Source organism: Cyprinodon tularosa, unplaced genomic scaffold (assembly GCF_016077235.1).
Source record: "Cyprinodon tularosa strain WSP-4 unplaced genomic scaffold, ASM1607723v1 ctg457, whole genome shotgun sequence".
In the NCBI taxonomy this organism is placed as follows: Eukaryota; Metazoa; Chordata; class Actinopteri; order Cyprinodontiformes; family Cyprinodontidae; genus Cyprinodon; species Cyprinodon tularosa.
The window spans coordinates 516,705-535,855 of NW_024039182.1; the positions used below are offsets into that span (position 1 = coordinate 516,705).

The window sequence follows — 19,151 nt, forward strand, 5'->3', positions numbered from 1 at the left end:
CTTTATTGATCCCAAAGGAAAATTAAATTCACCACTATTTGAAATTTAATAGATTTCAAATTAAGTAAAATAGAAACTGAGAAATATAAAATGACACCAAGAGGATTTGACATTACAGCAGTGATTAGATGATGGTGAGATGCATGAAGAGGGCAAGAAATAAGGGGTGAACAGAGGCAGTTACCTAAGTCAAGAGGAGAGGAGAGGTCAGAGACTGGGTTGGCTGCCACAGCCTTAGAGGGAAAGCTTGTGAAAGGAGAATAACCTGAAATAGAAGAAAATAGGGAAAAGGAGCAAATACAGAGATATAGAGCCAGATGAAGGTAAATGAAGTAATGAAAGGGAAGATCAGATAGAGACTAGTTTGCACAGGTGCTGAGATTTTCAACGTTTCGGTGTAAAGCAGGCAGAATCCCAGAGTTATGCAAGTCACTTCAGGCTTCCTTACATAATGTAATGTTTGGTCTTCTAAGAAAAGTATTTGCATAAATTCAGATCTGGGATCTTCTGTTTACCTTGCGGTGGAACACCGGGCTGATGGGCTGAAGCGGGGCCGTTGTAAGGTGAGTAAGGGCCAGGATACCCCCCGTCCTGGGGAGCGTAGCCTGGTTGACCATAGCCAGGCTGGGGCTGGCCGTAAGGAGAGGCCATTGGAGTGTGCTGATTTACATTCATCCTTAGTCCATCCCTAATTCTTCCGTGAGAGAAATAAAACACACCATCAAACATTGTCAGAGTTTGAAACCTTTTTTTTTTTTTTTTAACTCACAAACACAGAAACTTGATATTTTCACCAACAGGTTAATGCAATATTCAACCGCAATACAAAGAAGGCCTTTTTATTTTAATTTGCCTCGGTGGGTTAAAGGTTGGGAAATAAAACATGACTGTAACATACAGAAAATTTTTTTGTCCATTAAATCTGTTCCTTATACCTAAAGATTAGTATATATTTTTTTTAGAATCAATCTGTTAAATTATGCTTTTAAGATAAGATAGCCTTTATTGATCTCACGGTGGAGAAATTCACCTGTCACAACGGTTCAATAGTCAAAAGAAGGTCCCAAAAGGAGGAAAATGTGCATATTTTTAGTTATAATGTCTATGATTTCAGTTATCTGTATCCCAACAGTTTAATTTATCAGCTACAGAAAGGGCCGTCAGCAAAGCTCTGGTTTCTGTCGAGAATGGGAAACCGTTTTACTCAATATCAGAATTTGATCAAATTGTTTTCATAAAAAAAAAAAAAAGTTAAGCTGCATAACAGACATTTCACTTTCTTTTCAAAAAAGGTAGAACATATTCTAGGTTAAATGTTTGACCTTTGGTCTGATAGTGCAACAGATCGCCAGTCACATATGGCTACAATGAAAGGAGTCCATCTAGTGATTCTTAGCCAACATGTTTTATAAATGCATTTGCTGATTAACTCATCTGATGTGTTGACATGCAGCTGTTCCAAGAACATACTAACAAGTAAAATAAAACTGAATCAAACCAATCAGTGCTTTTAGGTTTATAGATAACCCATTTAACCTGCTTTTTTTTAGACATCAGAGGCTGTAACATCCAAAGCAGGACTAAAACTACAGACATACAGTACTTTTTCAACTAAAACTTGTGTTTAAACGCATGATCTTGTCTTACTGCACAACAGAACCGACAGTTTCATGAACAGTTCTATTCATCACGCGCTCAAGTTTCTAACTTATGCGATAAACACGAGTGTCATCTAACAAACAGCGGAGCTTTTTAATAATTGAACGGAGAAAGGCTCACAATGAGAAATACAATCGCTTTTTAGTAACCCAGGCCTCTTAAAAATAAACAATGTTCCCTACTTTAGCCATACAACTAATAAAATGGGTTCCATTACAAAAAAGAAAACCTTTAAGTTCTACAGAGAGAAGCAATTACAAATAGTTTAAAGTTTAAAGGTCCTGAAACGCAGATAAACCAACAGCAAGCTAGCTAATGTAGCTGCACCTCATCAACATTCGCCGATTAGTAGCTAGTAGCTGTAGCATAGGGAAATGTTACTGAAAACCTTCAACAGAATATGGAAAAATCACTGTGTTGCTGACATATGGGAGTTTAGAGAGCAAAGAAATGTGAGACATTTATAAATAAACTATGTATGGCTCTTAAAAGGTGAGTGCAAATTCGTTAGGCTAATGTTAGCAACAGGCTAGCTGGATCATGATGACAGCAAAGGTTCCTGAATCAGCTGGGAGTCATTAACAGCCGGTTGTAGATAGCTAATGCTAACCTAGTGATAGAATAAGCCAGGCGAAAGTGAAGCTAATAAACGCAAGTTAGTGTACAGAAATCCGCTAGCCGTGTCTTTTAGCAGCAGTTAGCATTAGTTAGCCACGGTAGAGGTAGCGAAATCTGAGCTCCTCCTGTTAAAGCCGGGACAGGATGTCAGACATGAAGTCGCATCGGATCGTAACCTACCTCGGCAGAGGTGTAAATAGTAAGGCAATCCGTTGGTTGTGACGAACGGGGAAGCCCTGAGGCCGACAGAACTAGAAGCCGATCAGTCCCGGGGTGTTGCTCACTAATCCCTTCTCGGTAGCAGAAGCGGACGTTCGGCGGAACTGCTGCAGCGCTTTGCCACGTCCACATCCGGGAAAAACGTCCTTCCTCTACGTTCCCCTTCCCCGCTGCTAAACGGACGCTTTCCCGGGAGACAAAACCTATTCCGAAAGTACTAATAACTCTTGAAGGTCATTGATATTTTTCATTGTATCAATAATTTAAAGTGACCCAAATGCATGACAGGGGAATTCTGAAAAGTGTGGCTTGCATTTGGATTGAGCCGTAAAAGATCTTGACCTTCTAATCCAAAGGTCCCAGGGACTTTGGCATCTGTGGAAACACATGGGGGCACAAAACAAAAGAATAATAATAAAAAAAATGTTTTAGGTCACTAAAGGTGCCACAATACGACGGAGTATTAGGGCCAGGCTAGAGATTTTTTTTTTTAATGATTTCGAGTATAAAGTCATAAAATTATGAGAATAAAGTCGTAACATTACGAGAAAAAAGTTGTAATATTACGAGAATAAAGTCGTAAAATTATGAGAATGACGTCGTAACATAATGAGAAAAAAGTTGTAATATTACGAGAATAAAGTCGTAAAATTATGAAAATAAAGTTGTAATATTACGAGAATAAAGTTATAAAATTACGAGAATAAAGTCGGAACATTATATGAGAAAACTTGTAATATTACGAGAATAAAGTCGTAAAATTATGAAAATAAAGTTGTAATATTACGAGAATAAAGTTATAAAATTACGAGAATAAAGTCGGAACATTATATGAGAAAAGTTGTAATATTACGAGAATGAAGTCATAAAATTATGAAAATAAAGTTGGAATATTACGAGAATAAAGTCATAAAATTATGAGAATAAAGTCGTAACATTACGAGAAAAAAGTTGCAATATTACAAGAATAATGTAAAATTATGAGAATAAAGTCGTAACATTACGAGAAAAAAGACGATTTACTTAAAGTCTCTTCTGTCATCTCTTAAGACACTGATTTAGTATAAGAAGGCACAAACTGATAAAAAAAAGTAAAATTATTCTTAAAATAAGCACATTTACATTTAAGTTAGCTAGGTAAATATGGCGATCTGCCAAAGAATTAGTATTTTTGCTCTTAAAATAAGGTATCTAGATATTCTCTTGAAATAAGAGAATGGAGTAAAATTTCTATATTTTAAATGTAAGTGATCTCATCGCATATGAAAATTGTCTTAACTCTTTAAATTAAGGAAAAATGCACTTAAATCAAGAAAAAAAGGACCTACTTATATTTAGATTTTTTTTTTTTTTGTACAGGGCCCATAACAGGTGCAAGGAACAGTTTTCCAGGGACACTGGACCCTTTTGACCTCTGTCTGCCCTTGATTGCCATCACAAAGTCTTTAAATAACTTTTTTGGGAAAATAAAGTCTAAAAAGAATTTGAGATTGGTGTTCATTCAAGCAGTATTTATTAAATCCTTGCAAGGAGAACAAATACAACCTTTTTCAATGTTCTGCCTGTTCACTATTGATATAAATAACCACTCAAGAAGCAAAGGGAGGGATTCTCACAGACAAAGTTTCCACAAACAGGACTGTTGAAATGACCTTGAGAGAATAGGAGTCTAGCTCCTTACCAAAACATCTAAAACTGGGATATAGCTTCTGAGGTGTCAGCAAGATAAGACAAACATCTAGCCTTGTTTAGTAGGTGTTTTGCTTGTGCGAATACTTTGTGCAATAAAGGAAACAAAACAAGCTCACAATCACAGGTATTACCTAGAGGTCTTACAGGAACAAAGGGGAAAAAACAGTTTACAAATTCTATATCGTTTTTTTTTTTTTTGTTTTTTTTTGGTAAATTCTACAAGGAAAGTTATTATTTGGAAACAAAATAAATGTGATTGGTTGATTGATGGATGTTAATGATCTCACTGTGGAGAGATGTACTTGTTATGTTAGCCCAAATGGTCAAAGAAGAAGAATGTGCCAAAGGAAGAAAAAGGTGCATGGTATAAATACAGTCCACAAATGACAGCTTTTTTTTTTTTAAATGGTAGGATCATTATACCGGGTTATTGCACAGAGTATTTCGCTGGGTATTTATATGGATGGATATTTATATTTATATATATAATTATTGCACTGGTTGTCAAATATAGAGAAACAGTTATTGCACAGGGTATCAAATGCTAAATTGCACATTATACATTGCACAAGTTATTGCCGTTGCAGTGTCGCATTGTAGAGTCTGGTTGCAGCAGGGATGAACGTGAGTTGAGCTGAGAAAAATATTGCAATCAAGATAAATAGTTAAAGAAAGATAACATTTTGATCTGTTAAAGTTGACTGACCCTTATTGGATGCTCATGTCTTGGTAGGTTTTCAGTGGTTAAATATATGCTGAAAACAAATACATGCTACACTTTTAAGGTAAAAACTTTGAATTTGTTACGATCATTATGAGCATTGTCATCCAATCACATCAAATCCTAATAAAACACTTTAAGGTATTGGTGGTATTGGGATAAAAAATAAACAGATTTAAGGGGTCTGAATATCTATTCATACCACTGTGTATTCGAAATAAAAAAATATAAAATATGTTTGTCTGTTTTTATTCTTGTAAAGACAAAGAACTTGTGGGGAAAATGAGAAGAATTTTGCACCAGTGCTAGCTGTGTTGAAGAGGTCAGGGCTGGTTGCTATTTGTGGAGTGCATATCAGCAAGCATCCCCTCCTGTACGTGATGCTTGAGACTGACATGGCAAGTGTCGAATACACGAACTGATGACGATCCCCGACTCACACAGACGCACACCCCAAGGCCCCCCCTCTACTGCATTCCAGTATTAGCAATGAAAGGGTGGGGTGATCTGGAGAGCGATCAGAGACAGTGTTTGATACCTTCAGAGTGTGAGGAACAGAGGAGGAAGAGCACAGACTCCACGTCCATTCATATTCACCTGGTCAGTGGTCTGGGGGGTAGAGATGGTGATGGAGGAGATCTTGGTCTCCCTCTCAGGAGGAGCTCCATGGGGGTTCAGGCTGCAAGGAGGAGCAGAACAGCAAAAGCCCCTACAGGTAGCAAAGGTATGGTCTACAAGAAAGATCTAGATGTAATTATTTGAAGAATATATTGCAGGCAGTTTGTATCTGCTGAGTTAGTTTTCAGTGGTTTTTAAATCATTACAGTTTAGAGGCCAGGGTGCTTCAGGGTTTTTAAGAGTTCTCAGCAGACTTCACTATTCTGGACTGAGAAGTTTGATGTTTCTCTTTGTTTTGGTGCCACTTCTCCAGTGTAGGGGTTACTGCCCCTACAACTCATATGACAATGGGGCACAGCTATTTTTTTTTTGGTGCTCTTTTTTCCTGATGTTTCCATCATTTGGGATGGCTACTTTGAATGATCACAACATTTGATTGGCTGGCCACAACCATTTTCTAAGTTTGTATCTGGGAGTCCCACAGTCATGACACAGCCGCTCTTGTACTTCACAGCGAGGGTGATTTTTGTTAGGCTTTGAAGTTTATTCCTTTTTGCTCCAAAGATACAAAGGTCAAAGCCATGTCTTTCAATTTTAGAGTCATTGGATCACAAGACAATTTGCAAATATAAAATGTTTTTTTTTGTGTCCCTGATTGTATTTCTAAACTGTAATCATATTTTTATAAATTTTTTGACTTGATTCTTACCCCATATTGGGACAGGTATTGTGGAACTGTGAGAAAAGGTGCTCTGTTATAATTAGCTTCAGACAGCTCAGCTAATCTTTTACTTTTGTTGTTGGGTTGGTATATTTTTCACACAAAGGCTGGCATATTGTGAACACAGAATATCTCCATCCTGATTGGTTGGATTGGAGCTTGACATGTTGCTCTAATACATCAATATTAGTGCCGCCATGATGTCAGCATCCCGTATTGCCTATAGACATTTTTTTGTGCATGTAAACGTCAGAATTCGAGAAAAAAAACAAACAGCTTGCTAAGAAAAATCTCTCTTTTTGTGGAATTTAACACATAGAACCTACTGTGACAATTAAAACTGACCCAAAAAAGGCATTTAATATGTTCAATATTTAAAATACTACACTAAAAATCAAACACAAAGAAGTTCAGTTAGATATAGGTATTATAGCTAAACTAAAACCATAGACTTACCATAGAAACCCAACCTCAGTACACCCCAGGACTTATTCCTCGTCTACAATTAGGTAAATAATGCAAATTATAGAAAAGAATTGCCACAGATTACCACTGGTGGCATCCTAAATTTCCACTTGTGGTGCTTGTGCATGTTGGAGACTATTGATGTAATGGGAAAAGCTGTCTCTACGAATAGGAATGTGACCTCTCTGACACTAACGATAAAAGCCCACCAATTGCTTCAGACCTCCCAACCTCTTAAATTTCAGGCAGAATAGTAACAGAAATTAATCTCTATGGGTATTTTCAAGCTGATAAAAGTCACTTTAATTTGGAGTTTGTGTGTTTCCTCCTGTTGTGTGTATTATTTGTGCTTGAGCATACCTAAGATAAGCTCGGCTAAGAGCTGAGCTCAAACTGGGGGATCAGAATAGCTCATTTGAGAGCAGCTGGAAGCAGGGGACGGAAAAAGCTGGACCTCTTGTTCTCGCACACACAGATAAAGACTTTAACTCAAAAATTCATCCACTAAACACATTTTTTTATAGACTTAATTTTGGCAGGATTTTTTCATCTTCCACTTTTAAATGTTGTGCAATGCAGTTGAACCCCCCTGTTCTCTCTCTCTGTCTAGGAATGCTTTAGCTCTTTTAAGTTCGTTTTTATTTTAGGAATATCCGTTGGACACTTGGTGAGTGACAGACATGCCCACTTGCTTCACACAGCTGTTCAAATCTCCCCTTTTATGATGTACTTTGTGTATCCATGCTCATACATTCTTTCTGTGAACAAAAAGAAAGATAACCTTTTGCTGGTTGTGTTAAACTAAGATGGAAAATAATCCAAGTGGCTCCTTGGACAGTTAAAATTTTTTTTTTTTTAGCAGCGATAAGTGTGTGAGTGTAAGGGAAGAGATGGGACGACCTTATCTTCTACTTTTAGCACCAAGTGTGACAGAAATGCTCACCCTCTCATCTATACCCACTACAACCCCCACTCAAACTATAAAAACATACTTCCTGAGGGTTTGATGACATCATCGTCCCCAGGAGGCAGCTTATTCTCAGACAAACTGATAAAAATGACTAAAAGATTAAATCATTTTCTAACTTGTTCTTCATATCTTTATCTATATCATATCTAAATCGAACCTAAAAGCATAAGACTATAAAATCAATTCCTTAGGGTTACGAGGTTGTGAAGGACCAAGCAGAGAACACATAGAGGATTGTCTTGAAAGTGGCTCTTATTCTTACAAAAACAAGTAGAACTAACTAATGAGAAATTTAGCCCATAAAGTGGTCAATAAAAAAAAACAAAAAAACATGCAGTTTACATTAAAACCCAACTTACACAAAGACACACAAGTGTTACTTAAATAAGGATTTGGCAAAAATATCCCAAGACTTTCCCATAAAGACCAAATGGATAACAGAACTAAACATCAATACTAACTAAAGGCCAAAAAGTCTCCCAGAACTCATAAAACCCTCAATGAAAAGCTAATGGTTGGTCCCTGCTGACCTACCCGTGTGCTTGCAAAGTGCTTCACCACTGGCCACTCCCCCTTTCCAAACAGGAAGCAGCCAACTCTCCAAACCAGATAACTCAAAAAAGAAAAAACACAATTAAGATAATTTATGTCAAAACCACACAGTGGTATTATGTGCACACATCAAAATATAATTGTTAGGATCCATCCATCCATCCATCCATCCATCCATCCATCCATCCATCCATCCATCCATCCATCCATCCATCCATCCATCCATCCATCCATCCATCCATCCATCCATCTCATTCCACGTATGCAATAAGTTCAGGCAACGGGGGTTCTAGCGTTAGTAGACAGGCCCAGACTTCTCTTTCCCCAGCCACTTGAGACACCTCCTCCAGGGGAATCCCAAGGCATTCAGAGGCCAGTCGAGAGACACGGCCCCTCCACTGTGTCCTGTGTCTTCCTCTGGGTCCCTTCCCGGTGTGAAGTGCTAGGCTCACCTCACCTCACCTACTCTGGGTCCCCACCGGATGTCAGACTTCTCACCATGTTTCTAAGGGAGAGCCCCGACACCATATGGAGACAACTAATTTCAGACGCTTTTATCTGTGATATCGTTCTTAAGGTCATGATCCAAAGCTCATGACACGGAATAGTGTAGGAACGTAGACCGACTGGCCACCCTCTCATTCATTGAGGTATACACCAACATACAGGCCCTAAGATGAGAGGTGACAAGTATGCCCACTCCTGCTCAGCGCAGCTTATTGGGGTCAACTCCAGAGTGGAAGGTATCCAGCCCCTCTTAAGGAGACTGGTTCCAGAGCCAGAGCCATGCGTTGAGGTAAGACCGATTATTTCCAGCCGGTCTTTGCCCTTGACTGCCACCCATAACACATTGCACCCAGCCCCTTTGGGCCCTCCGTCAGGTTAGTTGGAAGAGGGACCCATGTTGTGGGCACACATTATCTTAGAACAAATAGATAGTTTACTAACTGGCCCTTAAATCAATTGACTTAAATAAGAAACTCTCCATCTTGAGATGTTGAAAATCGTAAAAAAAAAAAAATTCTCATCAACAGCTGATGCATTTCAGGTCCTAAGTTGCGTGCTACAACATACATCAATCATGACCTTTTGTAAGGTCGTTTGTCTAAAGAAGATCACTGGAAACACCTACAACCAGCTTCAGGGAATAAAGTAACCTCTTTTCTTTCCTTAGGTCCGCAAACGCAGCAAAGCATGCCGAGCTGGACTACAGGAGCATGATGAGTTGATTACCATTGGTGATCAGATGTGTGCAGACCTCACACATGCTGAGGCTATGAGCCTAGTTGATAAAGAGACTTCCACTCTAAGCCTAAAAATTAGAAGGTAAGACAATGGAGACATTTATGTGTAGCTTTAGTAAATAACAAGAAATATTGGTATCATGCTTGGCCTTTTCACAGCTCATTTACTTTTACCCCAGGAGCGTCTCTGGATTTCCTTCTTCCTCTTGTGTTGCTCGTTCTACCTCTCCTGTATCATCCATGAGGGTTTTGTCTCCTTCTGCGACCCTTCTGAACAACAGTTCCTTGTTTCTCTCTCCTACTGAGTTATCCAGGGGTGTTATATCCCCTCCAGACAGTGAGGCTTACTACGGTGAAACAGACAGCGACGCAGACACAAATTCACAGATGCACCCTCGACGCCAACGGCGAGCATCCCCTCATGCTCGCTCACCTTTACGTTATGATAACCAAGAAGAGGAGACATCAGAGATGAGTGGGTAAGTGGTGGATACCTAAAGTCTTGAAAGCAAGCTTTTAGTATCAACTGAGCCTACATGAGATTTTGTGATGTAAAGTTATCTGTAAAAATGGATCTGTGGTGTGCTTTGTTTGATACAAGGTATGAAAGTGCGACAGACACAGGAGCTACCACGCAATGTTATGTCCAAGGTCTCAGCAGTGTTCCTCGGAGAGAGTGTATCTTACTGCCCCCCTCTGCTCACACCAAGGGTCACTCCCCAACCCCTGATCAGGGCCCAACGGATGCAGAGGGAGAGGTTGACAGCGGTTTCCAGGAGACAGGGGGCTGCTCTACACCAGCCTGCCCACCTTTGGTTTCCCCAGAACGGGCCAAAGAAGCCTTAAAGTTGGGCTCCAGTCATCTGGTTCCTATGGTGGGACCACAGCTCACCCCTGTAAATGATGATCTCTCCACCACATATATGGACAAAGCAAGACAAGCTAGTGAGTACTGTCCTGACAAATTGTTTTACACAAAATTAACCTGTTATTTAGTAGTTGTTTTTTTGTATTATGTAAAGTCTTTTTGTACTAATTACATTGACATACATACCCGGATGCCCAGAAGATATGGAAAAGTAGAACATTCAATTTGCCTTTTCCATGTCTTGATAAAAACATATTCTCTTTTCTACTGACCAAAACATCCATCTGGCTCCAACTTATTGTAATAAAAAAATGTAACTGTGATAGAGTAAAGAAAAGGTTACAAGTCAAACAACTTAAACAAAAACATAAAGTTAAAGAGCATCTGAGGCTTTTAGCATGGGCACAATTGGCAGGTAAGGTAACTAAATAGAAATAAAAGAATACAGTTTTAAAATATTTGATTAGGAACTTGAATAGGAAATAAAACGTGTATGCTATGGACAAATTAAGCTGGGCTCAATGCTGAATCAACTTAATTACAAACTAACTGATGGCAAAAGAAACCCTGGAGAAAACACAGGGGGAAATGGCAAATAGAGATAGAACAGGATTCATGACGAAAACATCAAACAATTATGAACACAGGAACTTAGACTAAAGCAGGCAAAATCAATTAAAAAGAAAACAATAAAAAACAAACATATAACCCAAATATGAACACAAGCACATAAAAAAAGAGAAACACCTCTAGAACGCAACATTAATGTGGCTGGTGCTACTCCATTATATTTGCACCCCTCTGTTCTTCAGTCCCTCATCTGATAGGCAGAGCAGATGGTCTTAAATCTTTTGTTAGGTCTCCCCTTAGTGGCCACAACCTATTACTACTCAACCATTTACATCTTCAAGTTGGACCATTGAGGTGAGACATACCCGATAGCCATAGAGAGACCCCCCCCCTTCCCCTCCAGGCAGTATTCTAGGCATTTGCATTGGTGGTTTTATTTATACCTGCTAAAGTTTTCTGATTGAGAGTCCAGATACAGCCCTGATTTATGGACTTCCTGAGTATATGTGAGCCGAGTGTAGAATGACTGTTTATATGTGCATAAATAGATATACATTTGTTTCTGTATTTTATTGCCTTCAAGAATGTTGATAGGGTTTGATTATTCTTATCTTTTCTACTCCAATCAATGTGTGTTTTAAATAAACCATAGATGACAAGATTTAAAAGAAGCCTTAACTTAATTCTAACTATAAGAAAGTATAGAAGATTTAGACATAATGGATAACGGGCAAATATGAAAGGAGAAAATAAGACAACCGATCTTTACAACATAGCAATGTCCAAGTTGGAAATATTCAGTTGTTTTTGCTTGTTTTGTATAACATACAACAGGCAAAAATTTTTTAAGGAAATATAACATATTACCAATATTCGGAGGCGGGTGGAGTAGCCAAAAATTGTACTCAAGTAAACATAGCACTACTTTTTATCACATTTTTAAAATTAGAAGCGGCCATCCATGAAATGGCTCTAGTAAGAATAAACAAGTATTTGGTAAAAAGGACATTTGTACTGAGAAACCGATCTACTTGCCACTTATGATCATAGCAGTGTATTTAATGTTTAAAAAAATATGTCATATTACACAAAATATAAGATTACATGCAAGTTCTGGTGCTTCCAAGCTCAAAGAATGAGAAAAAAATAAAGATATAACTGATAATAATTACACAATTGATAAAAATGTAATGTAGAAGGAACACTAAAAAATACATTATTTGAGTTATAAAACTTACAGAATCAATATTTGCAGTATGTAAGAATATTGGAAAATAACAGTAAACCAATAAACTTTTATAAATAAAAGAAGCAGGAGTGTGTCTCTCTGGTGTATTTTTGTTCATATCAAGCTTGTTTTCATTAAGTGAAGATACTCTCGAAAGATAGCATAGTTAGAAATTTTACACAAAGTAAGAGAGGGGATACCTTACCATATTTTTACTCAAGTAAAAGTAAAGTGTAAAAAGTAGTCAAAGTACTCCTAAAAGATTTTTTGTTTTTCAAAATAATACACAATTAAATGTGACTGAGGAATTATAATTCGTTTTTAGCCACCATCACAGATATTAGTAAACCCAAAATCACTTTAGAGAAACTGCAATAACAACAGTAAAACTACTTCTAATGCCATGACAAAAGAAAAATAAATGGTGATTAAAAAAAACAATGGTAACATAAATAAGGTAAGATAAATAAATATGTTTTGTAATTTTCCCAATAAAGACATACAATAATAAAAGTGGTAGAAATACAATGATACAAAAATAACAGGATATTAGATACATTATGTTGGCGCATTTTCTTTACATCAGAAATGTCAGGAATTCAATCAGCAGCCTGGGGTCTGCCATGTTTCCCTTTTCTGTTGTACAGTGCATGGGATGGTTGCCCTGGGTTCTTGAGCTTCCTGTTATACTCCAAAATAATGCATATTCTCTAAATGCCCCTGAAGATTTTGACTGTTTGCATGTTATAAGTCTCTTTCATTTGGCCTGGGATGAACTTATGACTAATCGTAGGTAAATATTGCCTTTCACATAGGTGTCGTATAAAAAGGTATGTATAGATGGATGGTATTTGCATAGGGTTAGCGTTTCAGTCTTTGGTTTCCACACAGATCACAAAAAAACTCTTTCTGTAAAATCTCCTGCAGCAGTACAGCTGTTCAATTTCGACAACCTTTCCCAAAACTAAAATTTAAAACCTATACCCAAAGTGTTATATCCAAGTTCTTGGGTTGAATCATAATTTCAGCTGAGCTGACAGCTGATTAAACTGAATAGCTATGCAGTGACTGAGTTCCCATTTTGGAGGAAGGAATGTTGCGGCAATGAACGATCTGTCATCAAGTGCGAGAGCCAAAAGACCTGAATAACTTTAATGCAGGGTAAGGGCTTTACAACAGGACAAACGGTGGCTGTGGCCTCCAGTGGTCTGCCCTTTCTCGGGTTACAAACACACACTGAGACCCCGGCTTTGGGTCTGGGATTGTTGGCTCTGTTGTTCCACAGTTTTGCGTCTTTGCGTCCATCAGCAAAGAGTTATGGCCAACCTTTCTGCTACACCCTGCCTCTCACATAGACATTTATACCGATGCACACTCACTCAGTGCTGCTGTCTAAATTTGCGCTGAGGGGTGTCCCACTCTTTGTGTCTGTGTTTAGGGTGGACAGGTGTTTGATGCCTGTCAGACAGGAATAGAGGGCTGACATCATGTGTTGGTTTGGGTTGCTGAAAACAGACAAAGGTCTTTACATGGGCTGAGCACTCAGAGGCAAACAGGGAGACGGTGACCTAACGGGTCTCCACTCAGAGCTCATTTGAACTCTGTCAGGATGTGTGTGGGAGGGTCTGGGTGGTGAGATGAGGGACTTCACATCTACTTTAGGTTCAGACAAAGCTGGACGTAGGGTTCCACACACTGTTTAAGCAGGTAAGATTTATGCTTTTAACTGCCTTTATTTTTGAGGCAAAATTGGTTCTTTCAGCTTAACTTAGTTTAAATATTTCAAAAGACGATCTCATATATGCCATGTATGCTGACTGTCAGTTATAACTAAGGTAAATGATCTAAAGGCTTGAAGTTACTTTGTTATTATGTTTTAGTCTGAAATGCTCTTACCAAAGACATGTGATTTAAATTCAGCCTAAACATAGAATTGATTTTAATATTTATTATATTCCTTTTGTTTAAATGACATCTGGGAAAACTGAGATGGTTTTGCTAATGAGGATGAATGTTAAAAGGTTAGGATCATGTTTCCGTTTATATATATAGATTTTTTTTTTTACTAGAATGAGGCAGTTTGGACAGACTGATAATGAATTTTGAAAAATAATAATCTTCCACTCAACTAAATTATTTTTCTTAAATTGTTTTTTTTTTTTTACCAAGGAACAAATATTGAACCATGTAAGGGTGTCTTGATCAAGATTAGGATCAGAAGTATTAAGAGTATCTGGGTGATTAAATGAACAACTTGTACATGCCTGAGAACTCAATCACTGTAAAGTGGGAATGTCTTTCATCAATATTTCATTGTCTATGTCAGTGTTGTAGAACATTAAATAAATCTATATTAATATTTAAGGACAAACTGAGTAAATACAAAGTGTTTAAAAAAAAAAGTGGTAATATGTGTTATGTGAAAAAGCTTTTTAATCTGAGCTGCACTGTGAACAAATAATTGCTGCCTAAACTCAATGAGTGGTATAGCAATTATTGGCAGCATCAAAATTATTCATCATTTTTGACCCGCTCTTCTTTGCAGAATACCTTCTAATTCGATGACACCATATTCCAATGATAATAGTGGATTTAAGGTTAAGCCATGTCAACCTATTTGAATTAAGGTGCAAATGTTGACTGGACCATTTTAACACCTTAATTTTCTTTGAGGCAGAGAGAGTTAGACTATCTGTTGTGTTTGTCTGAATAACCCAGGAGCTCTTACGTTTATGGTAACAAACTGTTCAGATATTCTTTTGTTTATGTTTCTGTCATGATTTCTATACTGGATTGTCCTGTAGAGAACAGAGGTTATGGCTTTATCAATTATAGCAAATCTTTAACATCATCAGAACATCACATTACAGCTCATAGGTCTGAATCTCAATATATATATTTTCTGTAATAGTAAAGGTATGCGTCTCTTCATTGGTTTAAGACCTGGATCTCACCCATGGAGGCCATTTTTGATCCTATATTGTTGAATCATGAAAACTGGCTTTAACTGAGAAAGGTGCCTTAAATGTCGCTATTTATTTGTGTTTGTTGTTTATCTTCTGGATGAATGGCGGGTGTCCTTTTGAAATTATTTCAGTCAGTATTGGAAAGGTTTAATTCCTGTTAATCTTTTATATGTTTTTAATAATAGTTTTCACTTTGGTCAAAAACTCTCCAAAAGCCTTAGAAATGACTTTTTATCCTCTTTTCAAGACTGAGAGATGTCAACAACCACAGTATTAATCTCACCTTAGATTTATAAAAAAAAAAAAAAAAAGCATAATGTGCTTGTTTTGTTGTGTGCTTCTCATTGTCAGATAGGTTTTATTCAAGTGATTTAATGATTCTTTACATCATCGAAATTGGGAATGTCTAAAACAACTTAACAAAAAAGTGGTTATTCAGATTTCATGATTAAGGAGATGGTTGTATTTTAACATTAGAAAGTTATCTTTGTGTAATATTAAGCTTTGTTAAATCCTTTAGAAGACTTTGACAGCAAAGGTTATATACTTCCATTTTTGTTGCCTGTATCTTTTTTATATCAATCAGAAATTACATTAAAACTAATTTTCTGTTTTCCCACTTTTTTCAATTCTTTTAATTCGATTTTTCACTAATTTTTGGCTTCCTGTCTTGCAGAGTGGCAGCGTGGGGAGAGTGTGGTAGAGAAACAGGTAAAAGAAGCCCGCACTAAATGCCGCTCTATTGCATCTTTGCTGACTGATGCTCCAAACCCCAATTCGAAAGGGGTGCTTATGTTCAAGAAACGCCGACAGAGAGCTAAGAAGTACACACTGACCTGCTTTGGGAAAGCCGAGAGAGACAGAGGAGATACAGAGGGAGAGACAGGGGGGGAAACAGAAGAGGAAGGAGGAGGAGGCTCTATTTTAAGTGGCTCAGAGGTTGAGGAAGAAGGATTGTCTTCCTCTTTTGACTCCACCTGGGATTCGGGTTATCTTGATCTGTTGGACAGGAGAAGCTCTGCCTGCCCATCAACCACACCAACAACTCCCACAACACCAACCACCAATCACAGCGCAGAGGTGGAGCACTCAGATTATCTAACACCAGGACGTTTGAATTCTGGAAATCAAAGCACAGAAAAGAAAATCTGGTGTTTGGAGAACTCACCCAGTGATAATTTCATAAAACAGCCCATTAGTAACCAGATGTCTCCTCCAGCGGTGGCTCTATCTAATGGGGGTTCAGGTGCCGTAAGTCGAGCAAATGTTATTCTGAGTCCACCCTCTGAAGCACCTGTACAAAATCACAATGGGCTCCATAATAATCCTAATATTACTGCCAATTCTAATTTTGGTCCAAGCCCCAGCCCAGACTCAATAAGTAACTCTGGTTTTAATCCTAATCCCAGCATTCTGAACCGCACAGCACGGCCCTTCGTCCCTGGCTCAACTCCATCTCGTGGGTCTGTGACTTCTGTGATGTTTCGGCCTCCCCAACCCAAACCGGCGCCGCTAACTATGGCGCCCAAACCTATTTCAGCAGTTTCTATGATGACTATCCAGCCTTCAACACAACCATCACCAGGTCCCGACGCAAGGAGAGCAGTGTCCAGCACCTCTCTATACATCGCTCCACGAAATAACAACATTAACAATGTCCCCACCTTTTACTCTCCTCCTTCAGCTCTTTCACTGCCTTTGTCTCAGCCTCCTCCAACATTTTCTTCTCTCCCAGCGAGCCATGCTTCTTCAACTCCACTCTCACCATCAACTGCAAAGGCCTTCTCCCCTCCTCCTTACCTTCCCACCCCTCCTCCTACTTATCCACCTCCCATCACCTTTACTTCAACTCCATACAATTCCTCTCCTAATCCATCTTCTGATTTAACTAAAGAATCATTCCCTCCACCCCCAGTTACTCAGCCATCTCCATCTGTCCATTCGTACAACAACATGACTGAAACAGCCTCTCCTACATCGCCCCCCCAGGCTCCTGCCAATGACTCAATGGCCACACGTGAACAGCGTATCTCAGTACCAGCTGCTCGCACCGGCATCTTGCATGATGCTCGCCGTCGTAGCAACAAGAAGCCAATGTTCAGTGCCTTACAGAGCAAAGATGATTCTCCCAACCCTGACCTGCTGTCCATGGTGCAGAACATGGATGACCGCAGTGTAAGGACCCCATGTATTGAGTCTGTAGTAGTCCCAGGTGGAGAGGCTGGTCATGAGTCAGGACCTGAGGAGGACTGGCTGAGACTTGGAGCGGAGGCCTGTAACTTCATGCAGGCACAGCGAGGACCAAAGCCGCCTGCTGTAGCTCCTAAACCACAGACCCCTCAAGTTCTGCAGCTCGCCGGAAAAGGGGGGCAGCTTTTTGCTCGTAGACAGAACAGGATGGATCGATATGTTGTAGAGCGCTCTCCATCGGTGGCTGCTGCACCTTACTCTCCAGCTCAGACCAGGGAGCCCTCACCTACACCTTCCCTTCCTGCTACATGGAAGTACTCACCTAACATTCGTGCTCCGCCTCCGATCAACTACAACCCCCTACTTTCTCCTTCCTGCCCTCTAAAGGCCCAAAAGAAACCCGAGGTAGCAAAGTCTGGGACAAATAAATCCAGGGTGCAAAAAGCAGGCATAAAACCTGTTGACATAATGAGCCACCAGCCCTACCAGCTGAACTCCTCCCTGTTCAGCTATGGAGGTGGGGTTCCCCAGGATCCTTCCAATACTAATCAACAAAGAGGTGGTCCTCAGAAGACAGCACGTGTCTATGAGGTAAAGCGGTTCTCTACGCCTCCTCCAACATCCACGGGACCCACCCCTAAAGTTATTGTACCTCGATCAGCCACAACACTTGGAGAACCACTGAGGTACTCCGACGAGTTTAGCACATCCACTACTGGACCAGTGCCCTTTGATCATCACCACAGTCCACCCCAGCCCATCCAACCCCAGTGGGCCTCTTCACCTCTGTCATCCTCAATGCCTCCTGCCCCCACTGCCCCACTTCCTCAGCTTCCAACCTTCACCTCCCATCCGGTTTCAAGTTCTGTCCAACCTCCAAGTTTTTCTCTTCAGCCCTCTGCCAGCCAGCAGTCCAGCAGGAGTTTCAAGAGTGCCCCAGATCTAAGTCCTCTGGGATCCAACCAGTCACCCAGTGGCTCTCAACCTCCCAGGGTCCCCAGGCCTCGGTTTAGTACTTCAAACTTGGGTCTACAACCTTGTATATGGCGTCCAGGATCCACCACACACTAAGTAGATCTTCATCTGGACATGAAGATTTAAAAACTGTGAGGAAATGAAGAAAATTTGTTAAATCTTTGCGAATTACCTACTATTTATACCTAAAACATTTTTTAATTACATAATCAAAGCATTAACCAAAGTATATTACTTAAATTCACGTAATTACATCTGATTACTCACCCAGCTATTACCTGATCCATCTGGTGAAACAAGTGAAAGAAATGCTCATTGATCAAATTCATTCATGGTTAAGTTGTTAGAAAATCTGAAGGTTTTGTATATTTCATGCAGAGCGATTTGAGTTTAATGATTAAATAAAGTGGACTAGAGGATGTGTACTGGTGGGTCGATTTAGGAGAGAGGTAGCAGAGATTTGGAGAAGATGTATAGAAAGCAATTAGAGAGGCCGGATTTAAATGAAACTTGTTTCAAAGATGTGGTCTGGACTCACACCTTCACAATCCACAACATCCTATACCTGCTAATATCACATGACAGCACTTTTAGGTTAGTACTCTTATGATTATAAAGAATTGTAGTTTTATGTACTTAAGTGTGATTCTTGATCTTTGTGTGCCTTTTCCTGCATGTTGACATGTAACATGAAATACAGTATATAAGTACAACATGTCTGTTTAGCTGTGATTCTTTTTCACAGAAACATGGAGTTGAATAAAAATAGACGTGAGTCACCTCAGCTGTCACTCTGTCTCTCCTTGTGTCACCCACGTCGTCAACACTGACCTACAGTATCTACTTCCCCACCCATTACATTCAACATTTTTAGC

General features: G+C 39.2%; 2 protein-coding genes across 2 annotated transcripts in view; one reads left to right on the forward strand and one right to left on the reverse strand.

Annotated features, from left to right (window-relative positions):
* sec24c (SEC24 homolog C, COPII coat complex component) overlaps nucleotides 1–2,616 on the reverse strand; it is a 34,884-nt gene extending 32,268 nt beyond the window's left edge. Inside the window, exons 1-3 of the mRNA XM_038300806.1 lie at nucleotides 2,458–2,616; nucleotides 516–694; nucleotides 185–265 (exon numbers count right to left, since the gene is read on the reverse strand). Of these exons, the coding sequence (XP_038156734.1) occupies nucleotides 185–265; nucleotides 516–675 (241 nt within the window). The 5' untranslated portion in view covers nucleotides 676–694; nucleotides 2,458–2,616. The remainder of the gene's footprint in view (nucleotides 1–184; nucleotides 266–515; nucleotides 695–2,457) is intronic.
* A 2,779-nt stretch (nucleotides 2,617–5,395) lies between these two features.
* Nucleotides 5,396–19,067, forward strand: LOC119793609 (synaptopodin 2-like protein). Its single transcript, XM_038300808.1, has 5 exons — nucleotides 5,396–5,633; nucleotides 9,410–9,561; nucleotides 9,659–9,958; nucleotides 10,081–10,424; nucleotides 15,788–19,067. The coding sequence occupies exons 1-5, from the start codon at nucleotides 5,532–5,534 to the stop codon at nucleotides 18,370–18,372; spliced, it is 3,483 nt and encodes a 1,160-aa protein (XP_038156736.1). The 5' UTR covers nucleotides 5,396–5,531; the 3' UTR covers nucleotides 18,373–19,067.
* The last annotated feature ends 84 nt before the right edge of the window (nucleotides 19,068–19,151 follow it).